The sequence below is a fragment of the Schistocerca serialis genome, chromosome 1 (assembly GCF_023864345.2).
Source record: "Schistocerca serialis cubense isolate TAMUIC-IGC-003099 chromosome 1, iqSchSeri2.2, whole genome shotgun sequence".
NCBI classification, from domain to species: domain Eukaryota; kingdom Metazoa; phylum Arthropoda; class Insecta; order Orthoptera; family Acrididae; genus Schistocerca; species Schistocerca serialis.
Window position 1 is genome coordinate 794,904,391 of NC_064638.1, and position 21,299 is coordinate 794,925,689.

At 42.9% G+C, this 21,299-nt stretch overlaps 1 protein-coding gene across 1 annotated transcript in view; it reads right to left on the reverse strand.

The window, feature by feature from the left end:
* The window catches only part of LOC126483745 (protein masquerade), a 245,907-nt gene that overhangs the window by 29,919 nt on the left and 194,689 nt on the right, over positions 1 to 21,299 (reverse strand). The window contains exons 3-4 of the mRNA XM_050106889.1: positions 11,487 to 11,562; positions 4,407 to 4,870 (exon numbers count right to left, since the gene is read on the reverse strand). Coding sequence (XP_049962846.1) covers positions 4,407 to 4,870; positions 11,487 to 11,562 — 540 coding nt within the window. The remainder of the gene's footprint in view (positions 1 to 4,406; positions 4,871 to 11,486; positions 11,563 to 21,299) is intronic.

The window sequence follows — 21,299 nt, forward strand, 5'->3', positions numbered from 1 at the left end:
ATTTGATGTTGGGACTCCAACGGTGTCGGAATGGAAGACTAGTAGTCCATAATTCTCAGACAGGTGTTAACGACATGACTCACTGGCTGCGAAATTATTTCTATCGTCGTTTGTTCGTCTGGAGATAGTGATGATGGATTAGTTGATGAAATTGGGGCTAAATATGAAGACATTATGCCACACTCAGAGGCAGCAACACAGTTGCACAAAATAATTGTTTATTTAGAAACCCAGGCGGAAACGACTTCAGCCGAACTATTGATGGTGAAATGTCTCGTACGTAGTCGTGCTACACATAAACGACATACGATGCTGGCTCAAAAGAAACTCACTGATTATTTCAGTGCATAAAACTTACTGTTTTCTTGCAATATCTAGTCACCATTTATGTGAAAATAATGTATAATTTGTTCCTTATGTGAAAATAACACAGCTGTGTTTATAGCAACGAACCCGTGTCATCCTATTTTTTCTGACTTTCTGGTTTATCCACATCTTCGATTACACGGATGACGAAATGAATTGCTATTGTTTGAATTTTTGCCCTGTTCTCCTTCAATCCTTTTTGATAAGAATCCCATACCGCGCAGCAGTATTCCAGAAGAGGACGGACAAGGGTAGTGTAGCCTAGGCTATTTATTTAATAGAACTGTTGCACTTTCTAGGTGTTTTGCCAATAGAACGCAGTCTTTGGTTCGTCTTCCACCAAACATGTTCTACGTATCGGTTCCAATTTAAGTTTTTCGTAATTTATTGCAAACCTTAGGTTTTTAAATGAGTCAACAATCTTTAAATTTGTGTGATTTATCATACAACTGAAAGTTAACGGAATTTTTTAGTACTCACTTGGAGGAACAGTTCGTTTTTATCTTCTGATGACTTCACCAAACGGTGAATGACGGCATTATCTGCAGACAGTTTAAGAGGGCCACTTAGGTTGTTTGCCAAATCGTTTGAACAGTAGAGGAGCTATGACGCTTCCTTGAGGATGACTTACCGTCATTTACTACGAACTGTGAAGTTTCTGACAGGAAATCGCGAAACCAATCGCACAGTTGAGACGATACACCATAGACACACTATTTCATTAGAAGTCGCTTGTGAGGAGCAGTGTCGAAAGCCTTCTGGGAATCTGGAAATACGAAAGCAACTTGAGATCCCCTGTCGATAGCTTTCATTACTTTCTGGGAATGAGAAGCCAGTTTTGTTTCACAAAAACGATATTTTCTACACCCGTACTGGTTATTTTGCGATAGAGCTTTTCTTCGAGGTGTTTCATAATTTGAAACACGGCTTGGATTACAAAAATAGTACCATTAATGGATGTCAATGATACGGGTCTAAAATTCAGCAGAATATTTCTATTTCCTTTCTTGTGCATTGGTGTCACCTGTGCAACTTTGCAGTCTTTAGGTACGGAGGTTTCGTTAAGTGAGGAACTGCAAAGTTCCAAAACGTTTTAGAAATGCGAAGACGAAAAAAAACCGAATATGGCATTACGTGAACCATCTATTTTGCAACTGTACACTGTTGAAGCAGAACATCATGAGAACCTAACTAATAGCCGGTATGTCCAACCTTGGCACTAATAACACCGGCGACACGTCGTAGCATGGAAGCAAAGAGGCCTTAGTACGTCGCTGGATGGTTGGCACCACTTCCGCAAACAGAAGTTACCAAATTCCCCTAAATTCTGGGGATTGCAGCGATGAGCTCTGACGCCACGTTTAGTCGCACCCCAGACGTGTTCGACCAGGTTCACATCTGGCGAGCTGGGGGGTCAGCTTTTCTCCTTCCCGCAGTACAGGTGTCAAGGAGCTGTTCCCCTGGAAGTCGACGGATTCGCGCCCTTCCATAGGCATGATAAAGAAGGTATCGGAATTCATCAGATCATGCAACGATCTGCCACTGCACCAACGTCCAGTGTCGATGATCACGTGCCCATTTCAGTCGTAGACGCCGATGTTATGGTGTTAACAATGACACATGCATGGATCGTCGGCTGCCGATGTCTATTGTTAACAGTGTTCGGTGCGCTGTGAGTTCATCCACACTTGTACTCTTCCCGGCGTTAAAAAAAAAATGGTTCAAATGGCTCTGAGCACTATGGGACTTAACACCTGAGGTCATCAGTCCCCTAGAACTTAGAACTACTTAAACCTAACTAACCTAAGGACATCACACACATCCATGACCGAGGCAGGATTCGAACCTGCGACCGTAGCGGTCGCGCGGTTCCAGACTGAAGCACCTAGAACCGCTCGGCCACCCCGGCCGGCTCCTCGCGTTAAAGACTGATGTTAGATCCCCCACAGTTCGCACCTGTCCTGTTTTACCAATCTGCCAAGCCTGCTGCTTCCGACACCTGTAATGAGAGGTGGTGGCCCAATCCCCCGATGTCTGGACGTGGTTTCATCTTGGCTTCGCCACGTGTTGAAGATACTCACCACATCACTCCTCGAATACCCGACAAGTAGTGCAGTTTCCGAAATGCTCCTGCCGAGCCTCCGTGCCATCGCAATCTGCATCGCTCAACAAACGTTGTTGTTATTGTTTTTGGGGGAGGAGACCAGACAGCGAGGTCATCGGTCTCATCGGATTAGGAAAGGAAGTCGGCCGTGGCCTTTCGAAGGAACCATTCCGGCATTTGCCTGGAGCGATTTAGGGAAATCACGGAAAACCTAAATGAGGATCGCCGGACGCGGGATTGAACCGTCGTCCTCCCGATTGCGAGTCCAGTGTGCTAACAACAGCGTCACCTCGCTCGGTGGTCAACAAACGTGATCGCGCGCTTTCCCCATCCTACACACGGACAGCACGCTCACTGATACTACATGCACCGTGCGCGTGTCTGACTAGCAGTCACTCCTCGCCAGGTGACGCTGCTATCGCCTGACCAGGTTTATATCGATATTAGGTCTGTGGTCTTGATGTTCTGGCTGATCAGAGTACACTTCGTAGCTCCAAGTTTATAACCACTACACCGCTATGTACTCGAAAGATTTCGGCCATTTTTGTGTAACTTACAAGGGAACCTCCCCATCGCACCCCCCCCCCCCCTCCCCCTCAGATTTAGTTATAAGTTGGCACAAAGAATAGGCCTTGAAAAACTGAACGCAGATCAATCGAGAAAACAGGAAGAAGTTGTATGGAACTATGAAAAAAATAAGCAAAATATACAAACTGAGGAGTCCATGCCCAAGATAGGCAACATTAAGGAAAATGTGAGCTCAGGAGCGCCGTGGTCATAATCAACTCCGCTCTGCAAAATTCCAGGACATGTTCACATTTGCTTGGACATATGCAGGATTTGACGGTCTACACACGGAAAAATTTGAAAACGTTAAAAACATATGTTTTGACAGAGCACAGGGAAAACTGTGCGACTGTGAAATTGTTGCATTCAGTTGTTGCAGTTTATGTGACAAACTCCGTGAAACTGTTGCATTCATTTGTTGCAGTTTATGTGACAAACTCTTATGTTTTCATCACTTTTTTGGGAGTGATTATCACATCTACAAGAAAACCTAAATCGGGCAAGGTAGAAGAATCAATTTACCCATTCGCCAAGTGTACAAGTTACGTGGGTCGACAACATATTCCTGTCATGTGACACACATGCCGTCACCAGTGTCGTATAGAATATATCAGACGTGTTTTCCTGTGGAGGAAGCGGTTGACCTATGACATTGCGATCAAATGTTTTCGGTTCCCATTGGAGAGGTACGTCCTTTCGTCTACTAATCGCACGGTTTTGCGGTGCGGTCGCAAAACACAGACACTAAACTTATTACAGTGAACAGAGACGTCAATGAACGAACGGACAGATCATAATTTTCCAAAATAAAGAAAGCAAGGACCTCTCGTTTCGCAGCTGCTCACGCTAACCACGGGACCACGGCGCTCCAGAGCTCACATTATCCTTGATGTTGCCTATCTTGCAATTGGACTACTCAGTTTGTATATTTTGCTTATTTTTTTCATAGTTCCACACAACTTCTTCCTGTTTTCTCGATTGATTTGTGTTCAGTTTTTCAAGGCCTATCCACTGTGCCAATTTATAACTAAATCTGAGGGGGGTGCGATGGGGATGTTCCCTTGTTAGATCTTGTGAAGGTTCAAATCGTACCAAGTAAGACGCGTTTTTATGAATCTTCAGTGTGCCGTTGGCCTGAGGCGGCATACTTTCACAATACCCAAGCTATGATACGAAAACTATCGACTACAGAATCCGATATGATGTCTCCCAAGCACTCGGCATCGAATGCTAATAGAAGATCATAGCGGTACCTGCCGTGTCTGATTCTCCGTATGACGTGGAAATGACGCCACATGTGCACGAAGTCTTGTGAACTGTAGGTTAGCGCAGCATTTACGGTGCTAGTATTCTAGACTCTTATAGGTACCTGCGGCGGCGCCGTGGTGGTGGTGCTGAGAGGTGCGGGAGCCGGCGAGGAGGGCGCCAGCGGGGAGTAGTAGGTGACGCAGCAGTTGCCGTCGTCAGGGCACGTCGCCTCGGTGTCGATGTCTTCGCAGAGCAGCGCGAGGAAGCTGCCCACGCACTCGCCGCGGCAAGGCTTGGGCACGCGCTTGGGCGGCGGCGGCTGTGGCGGCGGCTGCTTCGGCGCCGCGGGTGACGGGGACGGCGACGGGGGAGCGCCGGCGGGGGGCGGCGAAGAGGGCGTGGGCGGCGGCGCCGTGGGGCGGCTGGCGTTGCGCTCGGCCAGGCTGGGCGGCGGCTGAGCTTCGGGGAAGGCGTCGCGGGACACGCAGCAGCGCATGCCGGCGCCGCACAGCTCGGCCGCCTCCAGCACCGCGTCGCAGTACTCGGCGATGCGCTCCGCCACGCACAGGCCTGGGCACGGCTTCACTGCGGACACCGGTGGCAGCTTCAGCCACGGGGAGGGCGCAACAATATCTGACAGCTAACGAGAACTTTTAAAACGACGACACGATCACTACCGGGTGGTTATCATTAAAATACAGCTACTCACGGAGATCCAGTGTGGACCGTATTTATCTTATGGCAGCGAAACATGGTAGATAAGATAATGCCTTAATACGGTACAGATTTACGCTGGGAAAAAATTAGTTCCACTTTTGGCCACCAGGTGAAAATCTGGCGTTGTACACTATTTGTATGACGTTATGACATCTACGCTGTCATTTCACAAGAACAAACGCGAATGAGCAGTATGGCTACAGAGAAGAGAGACCGTGCGCTGTTGATGAAACTGTTTTATGTGCACAGTAGCAATTAACGGTAGCATTGAGAGAGTATTGCCGACTGAAAGGTTTGAGGAGAGGCCCGATGTCATTAAATAATTTGAAAAAGATGGTAATGAAATTCGGGAACATAGTTGCACTTCTTGATGCAATAATTTACCAACAGCCGTATGTATTGTAGAAATTTATTTTATTTTATGAACTTCTATGTGCTACCAGTTTCGGCATTACATTGATGCCATCTTCAGGTCCCACTCTTCATAGTCGTAAAACCGCTATACACGGAAAGAGCCATAAAACTGGATCCGTGACTCAATCGTCCTGCAACAGCTCTTGGTTTTACGGCTATGACGATTGGGGCCTGAAGATGGCATCAATGTAATGCCGAAACTGGTAGCACATAGAAGTTCATAAAATAAAATACATTTCTACAATACATACGGCTGTTGGTAAATCATTGCATCAAGAAGTTCACGCCAGCCGTCGTCCCACGATCCATAATGGATCAACGAAGATAGTTGCACTTGGTGTGGTGTCCTAAGTGGTGGAAGCTATTGACGAGGTTGCTGTTGCTGTAATTGAAAAATACAGCACGTACCCCGAGCAGTGCTAGTGCTCGTGCCGTGTCACAATAATTGAATATCCTACGGTCAGCAGTACGGAAAGTTTTGTTGTCTGTTTTACACTGGTACCCGTACAAGATCCAGACGGTGCAGCAACTGAAACCTTACGATCCGCGGCAAAGTTCTGAATTTGATTTTCAGTTTCTGGGATGCATCGAAGTTAATGACGTGTGGCCGGCAATATTCTATCGAGTGACAAGGCACATTTTACGCAAAAGTGTGCAATGAATACCCACAACTGCCGAATTTGTTAAACCACGTGTTGTGCGAAGTACCCATTGCACTCGCTGTATTTGACTGTCTGGTGTAGATTCACAAGCACCTTTAGTCTCCGTCGGTTCTTCTTTGAAGAGAATGCAACCAGGGGGCCTGTCAGGTGTACCATGGCGTCCGCACGTTATCGAGACCTCCCTGTACAGCACGTGACTCCTGCTTTGAGAGAGTGCAACTGCGTGGAAACCACTGTTTTCTTGCAAGATGAGGAACATGTCAAGTCGTTCGCCCAGTGAAAGATCTGCTTAATGGAACCTATCGCAAACATTTTATTACCAGAGGTTTTCCACACGCATGGCTTGCAAGATCACTTGGTTTGAATCTATGTGACTTATCGCTCCGTGGACATGCAAAAGAACGAGCTTACGAGGGACTCGTTTGGTCTACCTGATTTGCAGTCCAGTATACATGAACACGTCGCTCAGATCCCATCAGAACTGCTGCGAGCAAATATTAATCACGTTGTTTTACGGATACAGCATCTCGTCGACGTCCCCGGTCCTCATCCTGAACAAAATGTGTAAGTTGCGGTTAGTAATAAAATCGAAATTACGTCTGTCTCACGTGCTGGACCTTTTCTGCCCACGTCCCATTCCTAACCCAACACATGCGGACACATTTCTATACGTCTTTCTTGCATTTATAGCGCGAGATTTACACGTGGCGGCCGAAACTGGAACCAATTTTTTCCAGCGAAATCGGTTCCGCATTAACACATTAGCATATCTATCAAGTTTCGCTGCCATACGATGATTATTATACAACACGCACTGGACCTCTGCGAGTAGCTGCACTTTAATTATAACCACGCAGTATATTTGAACTGCAATTCGTGGTTCATTGAGTGGACACATTTCAGAACGATTACAGTAAGCTCAGCAGACCAAACAGCAATTACCTCCTCAAACGAACTCACAGATAGTTTTGGAGTGCTGTAAATGATGTAGAACTGGTACCAAGAGGTCATATGACCTCCGACCGCGGTAATGATGGCAGTGAAATAGTGTGAATGTGCCAGTCGGTTGTTTGGAATCGCGCAGTCACGTAGGTCGACGAGGATGCTTGACAATATGGGAGGAAGGAGCTGTCGTCTTTGGACGCGTCCATGATCACATCGTGAATAAAGATGCCTGATTTACTGGTGTTCCGCGCCCTCTAAGGGGCCTTGACAAGGTTTGCGTGGCTCCCCACGTCGGAGGTTCGAGTTTTCCCTCGGACATGGGTGTGTGTATGTGTGTGTTGTCCTTAGCGTAAGTTAGTTTAAGTTAGATTAAGTAGTGTGTAAGCCTAGGGACCTATGACCTCACAGTTTGGTCACATAGGAACTTACCATAAATTTCCAAAATTTACTGGTGTATCGACGCATACAGTCCAACGTGTGTACAAGTAATGGTGTGCCCCTCGCAGCCATGTAACGCAAACATACTAACCGACGGGGACCAGAGACAAGTGTCACACGTTGTTAATGGGTATCTACTCGGGACCCAAAAGGAGCTGCTACTGTTAATGAATGCCGGTCCATCTCAATCGGTTTCCGAGTGAAAATTACGAAAGGAACTGCATGGAATGGACATTGGTGTCCGGTACCTTGCAAGAGGCCATAGCTCGCAGCGGCACATAAAACTGCACATCTTCAAGGGTCAAACATAAAAGAAACTGGGCAGTAGCTGTCTGGAGGTGTGTAGTGCGGTCGACGATTAGCGATTTTGCTTCTGTTAAATGGCAAATAGCGCTGAGTGCACCGACGGCTCCATGACGCCTTTAACCCACAGCATGTGGAAGGCATAGTTCAGGCCGGATATGGTTCTGTGATGTAATGGGAGTGTTGTTCGTACCATGACATGGACCTAGTCATTGAGGTTACCATGACTATAGACCAGGACATTCATTTCAAGATTGTCTGTGTTGCCCTCGGTTCTACACCTTGGTACTGAGTATGGTCACTTCAACCTTCCAATACGACAATAGAGGTACTCACAGGGCTGAGGGCATACCTTCCTGTCTTGACTAATACTCTGGCACTGTATCGAACTCGACTGGCCCTCTAAACCACCGTATCCTAACTTCATAGAAAACGTGTGCGAGTATTCAGAACAGCGGGTGAACCGTAGCAATCAGTTTCATCGCATTTTGATAGCTCTGTGGGATCTAATCGACAGTGAGTGGTCTCAACCTTGAAACGTGATGTTTTTTTTTAATAAAATTTCGAAGCTAATTTGTATCGCTTGTTTGATTGTTAAGTCATTAGGTAGGACCCATATACGTAATTTCGCCTTTTGAGCTCTGCAATGTGATTTTCAACAATTTAATGGCAAATTTTTGGCTAACATTACGTCCATCCTTTGGTAGGAACATGTATCTTCGATTAAATTAATTGCAATTAGGACTTCTTACTTACAAACAATTCAATAACAAAAAAAGCACCAAATATACTGTATGTTACAATGTTAGGAATCTGTAACAACTCTGTTTGTCATACAGTCAACTTGCTATACTATTGTTTAACATAGCGGCATCTAATTATTTCGTAGTTACTGTGATTAACAACATGAAACTAACTGACGATGCAAACGGAGTTTTTATTTAGGCTACTGGACTATGTATTGAGATTCCATCTACAGTAAAAAATAATGTACCAACATTTAGAGCAAGAAACATGGTAGGGATCTCTCGATAATATAGTTTCAGTGCAGTTAACAAAAATGTAATCAGCTTTGTTTATTTGAATCATTTCACTTATTTTCCTATGAAAACGACAGATATGTATTTGACTTTGGATCCTCTTTCATCTTATTCTACTGTAGTCTCCGAATGATAACACTTTCTGTAATTTTGAACAACTTCTTTGATTGTAATTAACGAAATTACTGTATGCAACAATGTTCGAATTGTTAGCGAGACGATACAAGACCCACGAGAAATGGTGTGAGGGACCTAGTACAAAGTGAGGTGTTGAGCTACACCCGTCCAACTTCAAGAACTTTTATTTCATCCTGGTTTTTCAAGATTTTCTTTCTAAAAGTCTTTTACTTTGACTGACTTTTATTTGACAAGTATTTTCCCCAGAAAGGTGGTTACATCGCAAAGTTTATACGGCATCCCTGAATAAACTTATGGATTTTCAACTTCGTTCAGTCGAGACAATTATCAAGGTTAGAGGTGGAAAGACGGTATTAACCTGAGGTGATGTTTGGAGCGGGGGATTGATTTTATCTCCCATATGCTTATCAACATTCAGCCTGTCTAAGACATAAGTGCAAATAATGAATCGTTTAAAGATTGTCTCCACTTACAAATACATGTTATTATCTGAATGCAGATTTAGGTGTGTGTGGATAAATTCCGGCACCTCTGGACTACACATCTTAGAGCATGTGTACTGAAAATATACGTTATTAATTTTTTTATACAAGTAAGTTTGCACTTAGAGCTTAACACACTTTTATACATCGAGATATCTGTAAACCCTTCTTCATGGGTATTAAGGTTTTGAGCAGGATGGCTGTTGATAATGGACTTATTCCGAAACATGCTCTGTGTATGAAAAATTAGCTAAAAGGCTGTACACGTCGGCTTTTAAAAATATCTGATTATATCATTAGTGCCAATCTTATGAAGCGTGTCAGTTTGTTTGGATATTTAGGGATAACGCTTATAATAATAAGCAAAGGAACGAACACATGAATTCAATGAGGAAGGAGAATGGAAAACGTACAGGTTTTCCGTGATCTATAACCTGTAAAGATACTGTGCAACCTGTTCTAGAGAACTGTTTCCAATATTTGGAGACTTTATGAAGGGGGGCTATCAGGATCGTAACAGTACGATATAACCCATGTGAATGTGTAACATAGAAGCTTCGTCCACACTCTATTGGGGCATAGGCAAATGGTATAGGACGGAGAAGCCTAATATTAGTGTTAAGCACCGTTAAGGTGAGCGTTATACAATAATTTGCAAAGATATAGAATGAAGAATCCAGAAATGTTGATAATACACGATAGTAGCTACAAAATAGAATGTATAACAGAAACCTCCCAAGAACCCAATTCAAGTTTGATTCTGGTCGCAACTTGGACCAAAATTTGACTTTAATGTGAAGTCTTTTCCTACTTGGTGTCACCACATTGTCACAGCGTTTAACTACGTCACTTTTTGATTTAAGAAAACGCCTAAAAGTATTTCACGGTGTTTTGTATTAATAAGGACGCGAACGAAATCTGATTCTGAAACACTGACGCTGAGTAACAATGTAGAATCCGTACTCGAGTCTCTTCCAGAAGATTCCAACTGAGTGTGTTTTTATTGTCACTGAATTGCATGTGAGTTGTAGATATTAGCCATGATTGAAGGAGAGGCACACATTGTGTGCATTCTAGATCTACTGAAGCAAAAGTTTATTGATACATTGTGCAAAAAAACGGTAGGATTGATTCTTGAACGAAGATAAATCCAAACAATCGTCCCTTTTCTGGCTACGTCAGAGTCAGTGCGATGTTGAATAATAATAACAATAATAATAATAAAACAGACATATTTACGAACGCATTATTTACCACCTGTGTCTGATAGAGATAGCTAGTGAACTTTGTCGTAAGATGAAGGTAGGGAATAACATAGCTGTTCCAGAGCGAATTCGGGAGTAGAACAAGCAATCCTGATTACCGCCTAGAGGTGTTATCGAGGTCACACACACGCTTCTGATTGTTGTGTGCGTTGCATTCAACGCACTACACTACAACAGTCAAGTACGGAACATAATACAACGGTAAAACGTTTGGACAGGGTGAACAGCTATTTCCAGCGCAAGTTACATGCAGTTCCTCTGTATACTGCCAAGATATAATAACGTGGAAAAAATTATTTCCTGGTCAAAATCTAGAGACGTCAAGCTACAAGTAAAAGTGAAATTGTCTCTGCTACTGGTATAAGGCATTTTCCAGAGTATTTTGAGAGGTTTCCAACAGAAGAATGGCACGGGAGGAAAGAATACAGTAGTAGGAGTTTTAGCTCATGAGCGAGAAACCATGTTGACATTCCTCTGTGATGTCGGGTTGAAAATTTCGTTTTACCTCTCAGTGATTCTTTCAATCATAACATTTCTTCTAAGTAATTCGTTCAACCATAATATTACCTAAGATATAACGTAAGGAACGGTGCCAGATACAAACCGTTTTCGCAACAGAGGGCACGCACCTTTATTTCGCCTCCACCCTGTTGTAACGGTATTAATAACGGAAAGACAGTTCTCGAATAAACACACAATGTGAAAATGCAAGCTTCAGTAGCGACTTACAAAATGGAAAAGGCCAAAAGACCTGAAAGCATAACGCAGGATTTTATAAAAGATAGGTTTCCCCTTACCCGTGTCCTTTTTGTCCGATGCTGTGGGGGGCGAAGACGTCGTAGAAGCTTCGGACTTCGATGGAGGATCTGAAGACTGTAACAAGATGCACACAACATTCGCTGTCAATACTGAAATATGCTACACTTACAGAACGTGATCTGTGTTACAATAGAAAAATGTTATCTAGCTGAAACATCTATCAAATTATTTGGAATGATAAAATAAACCCAACATAAGAACGAAACGCTGGAAGCACTTTTAAAAGCTAGGTAACATGGTTAATCAGTAAAGGCCAAACGATATTTCTCTCTATTTAGGCTCTTCGGAAAAATAAGCAGAAGTGGTTTATTCATTGCGACAGCGTTTAACATCCCCAGTCTCTACGTTATCTGCCACCGCTATTATAACATAACAAGCTCTCGAGGTGCAGCGTTCACAGTAAACTGCAACACCGTTTTCACATTATGTTCTACGTGGTCTGACGAGGCTACTGTGCTCTGATACATAGGCAGTGTAACGATGACAACTGATCAGCTATTACGGTTGGAGTAGCAGTCGCTTTCTTTTAACTTTAGGCAGCTTTTTGATGCAACGGAAGGAATCACATCAGAGATACGGGAACATCCCTGAAAACATGGTTGAGATCCTCGTTTCTTACTCGTCTGCCCAAAATTTCTTTTGTATAAAGTCACTTATACATTCTCGTTTTCTTATTTTTAAACAAAATTGCACCCAGGTAAAACGAAAAGGTGCAATGTATCTTTTGGTTCACACTGCAGCGGTTTAGAAAATGTTGTTTGTTCCTTTCATGGAATTCCAGAAAATGCAACTAACGAATGCGGACACAGTCTACGAGTGATCACTATAACTTATCATGTAACAATAAAATAACAATTTTTGGTCAAAAATTTGCACTCACATGTCGTTTAGTTTTGTTGAATTGATTTTAATTCATTCATAATTCGAAATGTACATAGGAAATGAAAAATTCGAATGAATGGATTGTGTACTAAAATATAACAAAAACACCAAAGAAAAAATAGAATAGGTATACTTTACTTTGACTTCAACCAGAAGCGTTTGAAGAATGAATTTTTCACTCTGCAGCGGAGTGTTCACTAATATGAATCTCTCTGGCACGTTAAAACCGTGTACCGAACCGAGACTCGATGTCGGAACTTTTGCCTTACGCAGGCGAGTCCTCTACCGACTGTGCTACCCATCCACGGCTCAGAACCCGTCTTCACAGCTTTACTTGGGCCCGTAATTCGTCTCCTACCTTCCCAACTTCACAGAAGTTCTCCTGCGAACCTCGCAAGACTGGCACCACTCAAGAAACTAAGAGACGTGGCTTAGCCACAGCCTTCTGTGGCGTTGGGAGGGTAGCATACGAGGTACTGGCGGAAATAAAGCTGGAAGAGAAGGTCGTGCGTCGTGCATCGTGCTTGGCTCGCGAAAAGCAAGGGCCCCGAGTTCGAGTCTCGGTTCGGTAAATGGTTTTAATCTGCCAGGAAATTTCAGATATGTTTGAATTCAAGTTACGCCATCATCGCTCTTATCGCGAATGTTAAGCTTCGCATACGTGTTGTTATGGATATCGCACTGTATTTTGGAACATGTGAGTTTTATTATAAGTAACAAAAGCGGTGGCGAAAAAGCATATTATGTTAATTCGGAAAAGAAGCTGTGAGCAGACAGTTGGTCGGAACAATTTCAGGACGGCAAGGATACTAATGTTCATTTTGCGCCATCTTCGTGTCGACCGTAAACAAACGTAACGATAGACAGCTTTCAGCAAGTAAGAAAGATGTTGGCATGAAATGGGTGACTGTCTCACAGATTGATATCACACGAACTAGGGTTAGCAACGACGGTGACGTTATTGCTCACAAATGTTTGATAACAGGAATCTGCGTTGCCCATATGTGAGGCACAAATTGACTGAAATGGAAAAGGCACAACGGGTAGAACTGTGGGGAGATTTCATTGTAACGTATGATCGAAATTCTCCTTATGTGGAAACTATCGCCACAAGGAATGAGACCTGGTGCTACCTGTTCGATCCTAAGTGATGGTGACCACTGGCCCAGAAAGAATCACTTCCAACTGTCGAGGATCAATACAAGACTGCTACCAGTTATCGAGTTCAAATTATTCTTGGGATCGAGAGCTGGCTGAAACCGAGGTGGAAGGCTCTGAGATATTTAGCGAGTCGTGGAACGTACCGGGTGATCAAAAAGTCAGTATAAATTTGGAAACTGAATAAATCACGGAATAATGTAGATAGAGAGGTACAAATTGACACACATGCTTGCAATGACATGGGGTTTTATTATAACCAAAAAAAAGAAAAACACAAAAGTTCACAAAATGTCCGACAGATGGCGCTTCATCTGACCAGAATAGCAATAATTAGCATAACAAAGTAAGACAAAGCAAAGATAATGATCTTTACAGGAAATGCTCAATATGTCCACCATCATTCCTCAACAATAGCTGTAGTCGAGAAATAATGTTGTGAACAGCACTGTAAAGCATGTCCGGAGTTATGATGAGGCATTGGCGTCGGATGTTGTCTTTCAGCATCTCTAGAGATGTCAGTCGATCACGATACACTTGCGACTTCAGGTAACCCCAAAGCCAATAACCGCACGGACTCAGGTCTGGAGACCTGGGAGGCCAAGCATGACGAAAGTGGCGGCTGAGCACACGATCATCACCAAACGACGCGCGCAAGAGATCTTTCACGCGTCTAGCAATTTTTTTTGTTCTAATAAAACCCCATGTCATTCCAAGCATGTGTGTCAATTTTTACCTCTCTATCTACATTATTCCGGAGTTTATTAAGTTTTCAAATTTATACTGACTTTTTGATCACCCAGTATATGGGAAATACAGATTTGAGGCCATAGGGGGGGTGTTCATTGCAGTTGACAAAAATATTGTCTCTATTGAAGTTGAAGTTGGGTGTGACAGTGAAGTAGTCTGGTCGCTTGTAACAGGTGTAGGTGAAACTAAGTTAATTGCTGAATGTTTTTATTGGCCACCCGACTCTGCTGTGATAGTTCTAGAGCCATTCAAAGGAAGTCTACAGGCAATAGGACGCAAATATCCAGGTCATGCAATACTAGTTTGAGGCGACTTTAACCTGCCGCGTATAGACTGGGACGTCCATGGATTTATTCTGGGGCTACAGCAGCTAGCTCGGCAGCCCACGCGCAATGGAAATATCTTAGACCCAGTAGTTAGAAATAGGCCGGACCTTATCGACAATGTAAGTATAGAAACGGGTATTAGCGGTCATGATGTCATTATAGCAACTATGATTACGAAAGTTAATAAATAAGTCAAGAAGGCTAGGAGAGTGTTTCTGCTAGATAGAGCAGATGAGGAGTTATTAGCATCTCACTTAGATAGTGAATTGGCATCAATTAGTCACAGTAAGATGAATGTAGAGGAATTATGGGAAACGTTTAAGCAGATTGTAAATTGTGGTTAGGAGAGTTATGTGCCTAGTAAGTGGATAAAGGATGGAAAAGATCCACCATGGTTTAATAACGAAAATGCTGAGGAAGCCGAAGCTGTTGCACACTCTGTTCAAAAGGGAACGTACAAATGACAAGGCAGAGGTTAGTAGAGATTCGTGCGTCTGTGAAAAGATCTGTGTGCGAAGCATACAACTACCACCGTCACAGCTTAGCAAAAGATCTGGCAGAGAACCCGAGGAAATTCTGATCTTACTTAAAATCGCTTGTTGACCAGTCTGGTATGACAGTTGAAGATTGCAAAACGAAAGGCGAAGTCTTAAATTTCACGTTGAAGAAATTGTTCACACAGGAAAATCGTGCAAACATACCATCATTTGACCATCGGATAGGCTCCAGTATGGACGACATATTAATAAGCATACCTGGAGCAGAGAAACAACTGAAAGATTTGAAACCATATAAATCACCAGGTCTGAATGGAATCCCAATTCGATTTTACAAAGATTACTCAACGGCATTGGCTCCTTATCTAGCTTACATTTATCGTAAATCTCTTGCCGAGCACAAAGTGCCAAGCGACTGCAAAAAAGAGCAGGTGACTCCGTTATATAAGAAAGGTAGAAGAAAGGACTCATAAAATTACAGGCCAATATAACCTAACTTCTGTTTGCTGCAGAATCCTTGAACATATTCTCAGTTCGAATATCATAAACTTTCTTGAAACTGAGAAGTTTATGTCCATGAACCAGCATGGTTTTAAAAAGCATCGCTCTGACGAAACTCAGCTTGCCCTTTCCACACATGATATCCTGCGAACACTGGACGAAGAGCAACAGACAGATTGCATATTTCTAGATTTCCTGAGAGCATTTGACACGGTGCCCCTTTGAATGCTGTTAACGAAGGTACGAGCATCTGGAATAAGTTCACAGATATGATATGAGAGTGGCTCAAAGAACAGAACCCAGTATGTTGTCCTCGACGCCAAGTGTTCATCAGACACTAGGGTATCGTCAGACACAAGGGTACCGTCAGGAGTACCCCAGAGAAGTGTGATAGGACCGCTGTTATTCTCTATATACATAAATGATTTGGCAGACAGGGGTGGGAGGGGGGGGGGGGGTTGGGCAGCAGCCTGCGGTTGTTTGGTAATGATGCCGTGGTGCACGGTAAAGTGTCGAAGTTGAGTGACTGTAAGAAGATACAAGACGACTTAGACAAAATTTCCAGTTGGTGTGATGCATGGCCTCTAGCACTAAATGTGGAAAAATGTAAGTTAATGCGGATGAATAGGAAGAACAAACCTGTAATGTTCGGATACAATATTACTAGTGTCCAGCTTGACGCAGTCTAAATGTCTGGGTATAACGTTGCAAAACGATATAAGATGGAACGAGCATGTGAAAAGTGTGGTATGGAAGGCAAATTGTCGACTTCGGTATATTGGGAGAATTTTAGGAAAGAGTGGTTCACCTGTAAAGGAGGCCGCATATAGGACACCCGTGCAACCTCTTCCTCTGTGCTGCTCGAGTGTTTGGGATCCGTATAAGTGCAATTGAAGGAAGACATCGAAGAAATTCAGAAGAGAGCTGCTAGATTCGTTACCAGTAGGTTCGAACAGAACGTAAGTGTTACGAAGATGTTTCGGGAACACAGATGGGAATTGCTGGAGGGAAGGCGGCGATCTTTTCAGGAAACACTACTGAGAAAATTTAGAGAACCGACATTTGAAGCTGACTGCCGAATGATTCTAGTGCCACCAACAGACATACCGCGTAAGGTCAATGAAGTCAAGATACGAGAAATTAGGGCTCATACGGAGGCATATATATAGTCGTTTTCCTTCTCTCTGTTTGCGATTGGAACAGGCTTGCAGAGCATCTGTGTAGATGTAGATGTAGAGGACTGAATTCTACAAGTCAGTTTTGGAACGGCCAGTGCTACGCATCTGGTGAGTTGGACCAGGTGTGCATCGGCGGGAAAGTGGAGTCTCTGATCCTTACTAGCCTGTAAGCCAAGATCTGCGAGTTCAGTCACAGGTTTAAGCGCCCCATAAGAGTAGCTGTAAGTTCATAGCTGATAAAAACATGAATCAATATGTACTTCCTGACACCTGCACAATTCTTTTCGGTCACTCGCCTCAAGCGAATTATGAAAAACAAGCAATGTGTTAACTGAAACTGGCCCATCAGCTCCCTAGTTCTGACTCGGCACAAGTTGGTAGAAGTGTGAAGGTTTCGGCTGGTACTCATTTGTGTTGGCTGCAGGCAACGTTACCTAGCTGACAGTACTGCGTGAGGTAGCCATCGTTGTCTGCTGTTTTACTGTGTTGTGTTTCACTCTATTCCATACTGTTTCCTGTACTTGCGATAAGCGTACGTAATTGTTGCAGTTATAATCTTTATTAAACATGTCAATACATAAGACGATTTCAGTTTCGATGACAGCTGTGACTACATGGGGTGATTCAGTTGCCGCTATCGATTCCCTTTATGTAACTCGTCTACATCGGGAATTGTATCAGCACAGGTGACAACCAGGTAATCGGTATATGTTCCCTCTCAGAACTTTCATAGACTATAAGCAAAGGGAATCACAGTGTAAAAAATACAAGTCAGGATTGGCCATGAGTTACACAGTTTTTTTGGACCAAGGTATACCTTAATGCTTCCATACTTATCCAAGTGTGTCTACTCTTTCTTTGTGTAATAAGCAGTGTAGTCATACAGATTATAGATGTATTTGTAAATTTATTCCGTTTATAGACCTTAATCTTTCGTAAATAGTTCAGAAACGTTGTCTTGTAAAGTGAGCTTCACCTTCGAAGATAACGAAATAATCAGGAGATATCAACATGGAAGTAACAACTTTCTAGTATATAACCTCTGAACCACTTACGAGAGAGTAAGTATTATAAACGGAATAAACTTACATATACATCCAAATTCTGTATGACTACACCGCTAATTACATAAAGAATGACTGGAGACACTTAGATAAGAATAGCAGAGGGAAGGTATATCTTGGTCCAAAAATACCGTGAAACTTATGACCAATGCTCATTTCTATTTTTTTACAATATGACTGTTTGTTAACAGTAACCCTATGCTCTCAGACGACCTTATACTGATTGGCTGGCCGGTGTGGCCGAGCGGTTCTAGGCGCTACAGTCTGGAACCGCGCGACCGCCACGGTTGCAGGTTCGAATACTGCCTCGGGCATGGATGTGTGTGATGTCCTTAGGTTAGGTATGTTGAAGTAGTTCTAAGTCCCATAGTGCTCAGAACCATTTGAACCTTATGCCGATTACGTAGTTGTCGCCTGTCTGGATACTGTTTCTGATACAGCTGTAGTGCGGGTTGCATAAACGAATTGGTAGGGATTGCTGAATCATCCTGTATAACTTGAGTTCCTTTCGTTGTTCAGCTGGTCAAGTGAATTATGCCTTTTCCTTTGGGTAGTGGTGATTTCCGTGCAGTCTTGCAGTCATGGCGAATGTGAAGATCTACAAAAGTTTACCAAACTTCATAGCTAAAACTTGGTTCAAGAATCATAAAAGATGGTTGTATACATGAAAGAAGCCTGGAGATACTAGAAGGTGTCAGATAGATTATATAATGGTAAGACAGAGATTTAGGAACCAGGTTTTAAATTGTAAGACATTTCCAGGGGCAGATGTGGACTCAGACCACAATTTATTGGTTATGAACTGTACATTAAAACTGAAGAAACTGCAAAAAGGTGGGAATTTAAGGAGATGGGACCTGGATAAACTGACTAAACGAGAGGTTGTACACTGTTTCAGGGAGAGCATAAGGGAACGATAGACAGGAATGGGGGGAAAGAAATACAGTGGAAGAAGAATGGGTAGCTTTGGGGGATGAAGTAGTGAAGGCAGCAGAGGATCAAGTAGCTAAAAAGACGAGGGCTAATACAAATCCTTGGGTAACAGAAGAAATATTGAATTTAATTGATGAAAGGAGAAAATATAAAATGCAGTAAATGAAGCAGGCAAAAAGGAATACAAATATCTCAAAAATGAGATCGACAGGAAATGCAAAATGGCTAAGCAGGGATGGCTAGAGGACAAATGTAAGGATGTAGAGGCATATATCACTAGGGGTAAGATAGATATTGCCTGCAGGAAAATTAAAGAGACCTTTGGAGAAAAGAGAACCACTTGTATGAATATCAAGAGCTCAGATGGGAACCCAGTTATGAGCACAGAAGGCAAAGCAGAAAGGTGGAAGGAGTGTATAGAGGGTCTATACAAGGGTGATGTACTTGAGGACAATATTATGGAAATGGAAGAGGATGTAGATGCATATGAAATGGGAGATATGATACTGCTTGAAGAGTTTGAAAGAGCACTGAAAGACCTAAGTCGAAACAAGACCCCGGGAGTAGACAACACTCCATTAGAACTACTTCCATTAGGGCCTACTTCAACTCTATCTTCAGTCCCATAGTTAGCTTCACAGCCAGTGTATGGGCGCATCTGCTGCAATTCGAGAACTGCCGATCCATCTTTAGACGACCGCAGATGAGCATACGGCTCAGGCTTACTGAGGTCTTCGGTACAACACATGTCGAGGCTGTACTGTTAATAATGGGGGATCTTCTTCATTGACAGACAGGTACGATATACAGCAGCGTGCTACTGGTTAGGCATCTCGCATTGCCTGCTGACAGGAGCAGTTGCCTAACCATCAGGCGCTAACAGCTCCCATTCCTCTTCACGTCACTCGGCTGTCAACCGCATCGCGGGGTAGCGGTGTCGTTTCGAGGAGCACGAACCGAGTTGTCACACCTCGATTCGAATGTAGGTCTGCGTGATGATCACTTGTGGACATCAGCTGGAATGTGAATTTTACTAGCACTAGCTCGCCTAGGTGAATGAGAGACTGATGCATCGTAAAATATACTTCACAAAGAGAATACACTCACTTTCCATTAATCTGTTAATTTCACTAACTGAGGTGATACTGCTTTCAAGCCTATACGAGACTTTAATAACAAAATATCTCTCGAGCAGTGATTTCCCTTTCGCACGCAATTTACTTGGTAAATTAAACGATCTATTTGTATAGAACGTATAGTTTTATTTATTGTCTTGTGTTTGGGGTATCACCCTAGCAAAATGTACTCGATCATACAATGAAACATTACAAACAAAACAAAAAGAATTTTGGCTGAAAAGAAACCTAAAAAAGAATTCTACCGGTACATAGGAAGCACACATTTGACTAATGCAATATAGCGAAAAGGTCCAAAATGCTACGAGGAATAGAATAAAAACAATGGAAAATGCTTCAGATTTAGATTTTAAAATATGAATTTTAGCTTTTACAGTCTTGATTTTTCTTGATAATGTAATCTGCAAAACAGCCTGTACATTCCTTCACAATGAGCAAGGAAGTGTTATTCAAGTGAAAGTCTTTCTTTGTCTAGTCAATACTGCACTTTTCTTCTGAATAGTTTTTATTGTTAATCACATTTTAGAATTCCGAGAAGCATGAGAATGGGCACAAACATAGTTTACGAAGCGACACGGCAGCTAATTACGAGCGTTCTTTTCTAGGACAAAATATCTTCTGTGGATGCGCAAAGTCCCAGATTGCGAAAAGTATCAAGAATTGATAGTACGCGAGTTTTGTAAGGGAGGCTGAATTACCGATACTAAAGATTCTTCCCTTAAATCTCTGTCCAGCCACTGCCTTCCCCAACGATCGATTTATGTAGGAGTTCCAGCTTAAAATTGCTAAGGACAAGTACGCCTTGTCAACTGGCGATTATGATTCTAGAGGTTGAACGCCAATAGTGCAGATAAACGTATCGCGTCTGTTCATCTACAGGGTGTCCCAGGAGGAATTCTCAGTTTCCAGGGATATGAAAGGAACCACCATTCGAAGCAAAACAGTCTGGTAAACATGGGCTCTAAATTGCGTACCGGAACATTAAAAGCCATGAGCACTTCTTCATTTCGACAATATGAAACAAATAAATTTCTTCTACTGCAAGCTCTTCGCTTTCCACATATTGGTAGGAGGTAATACAAATCCAAACAGGAAAAAATTGTTTAGTTAATATGGGCTCTAAAGTGCATAACTTAAAGACCTAAGAAGACTTGTTCAGTAGAAGAGATTGCAGTGCTTCGAGAATTTCCGCGTAAATTTCAGAACCACTCGTCCTTCTACCGTCTCGAACACACGATATTTTAAAAATAAGTGTGAGAGAACGTACATACTATGCGACACATGTTTGTGTGTGCAGGCTGGAAAGGAGTCACGAGCACAAGGTGGACGTGATGGTTGAACGGCATCGACAAGTGTTTACCGCTCG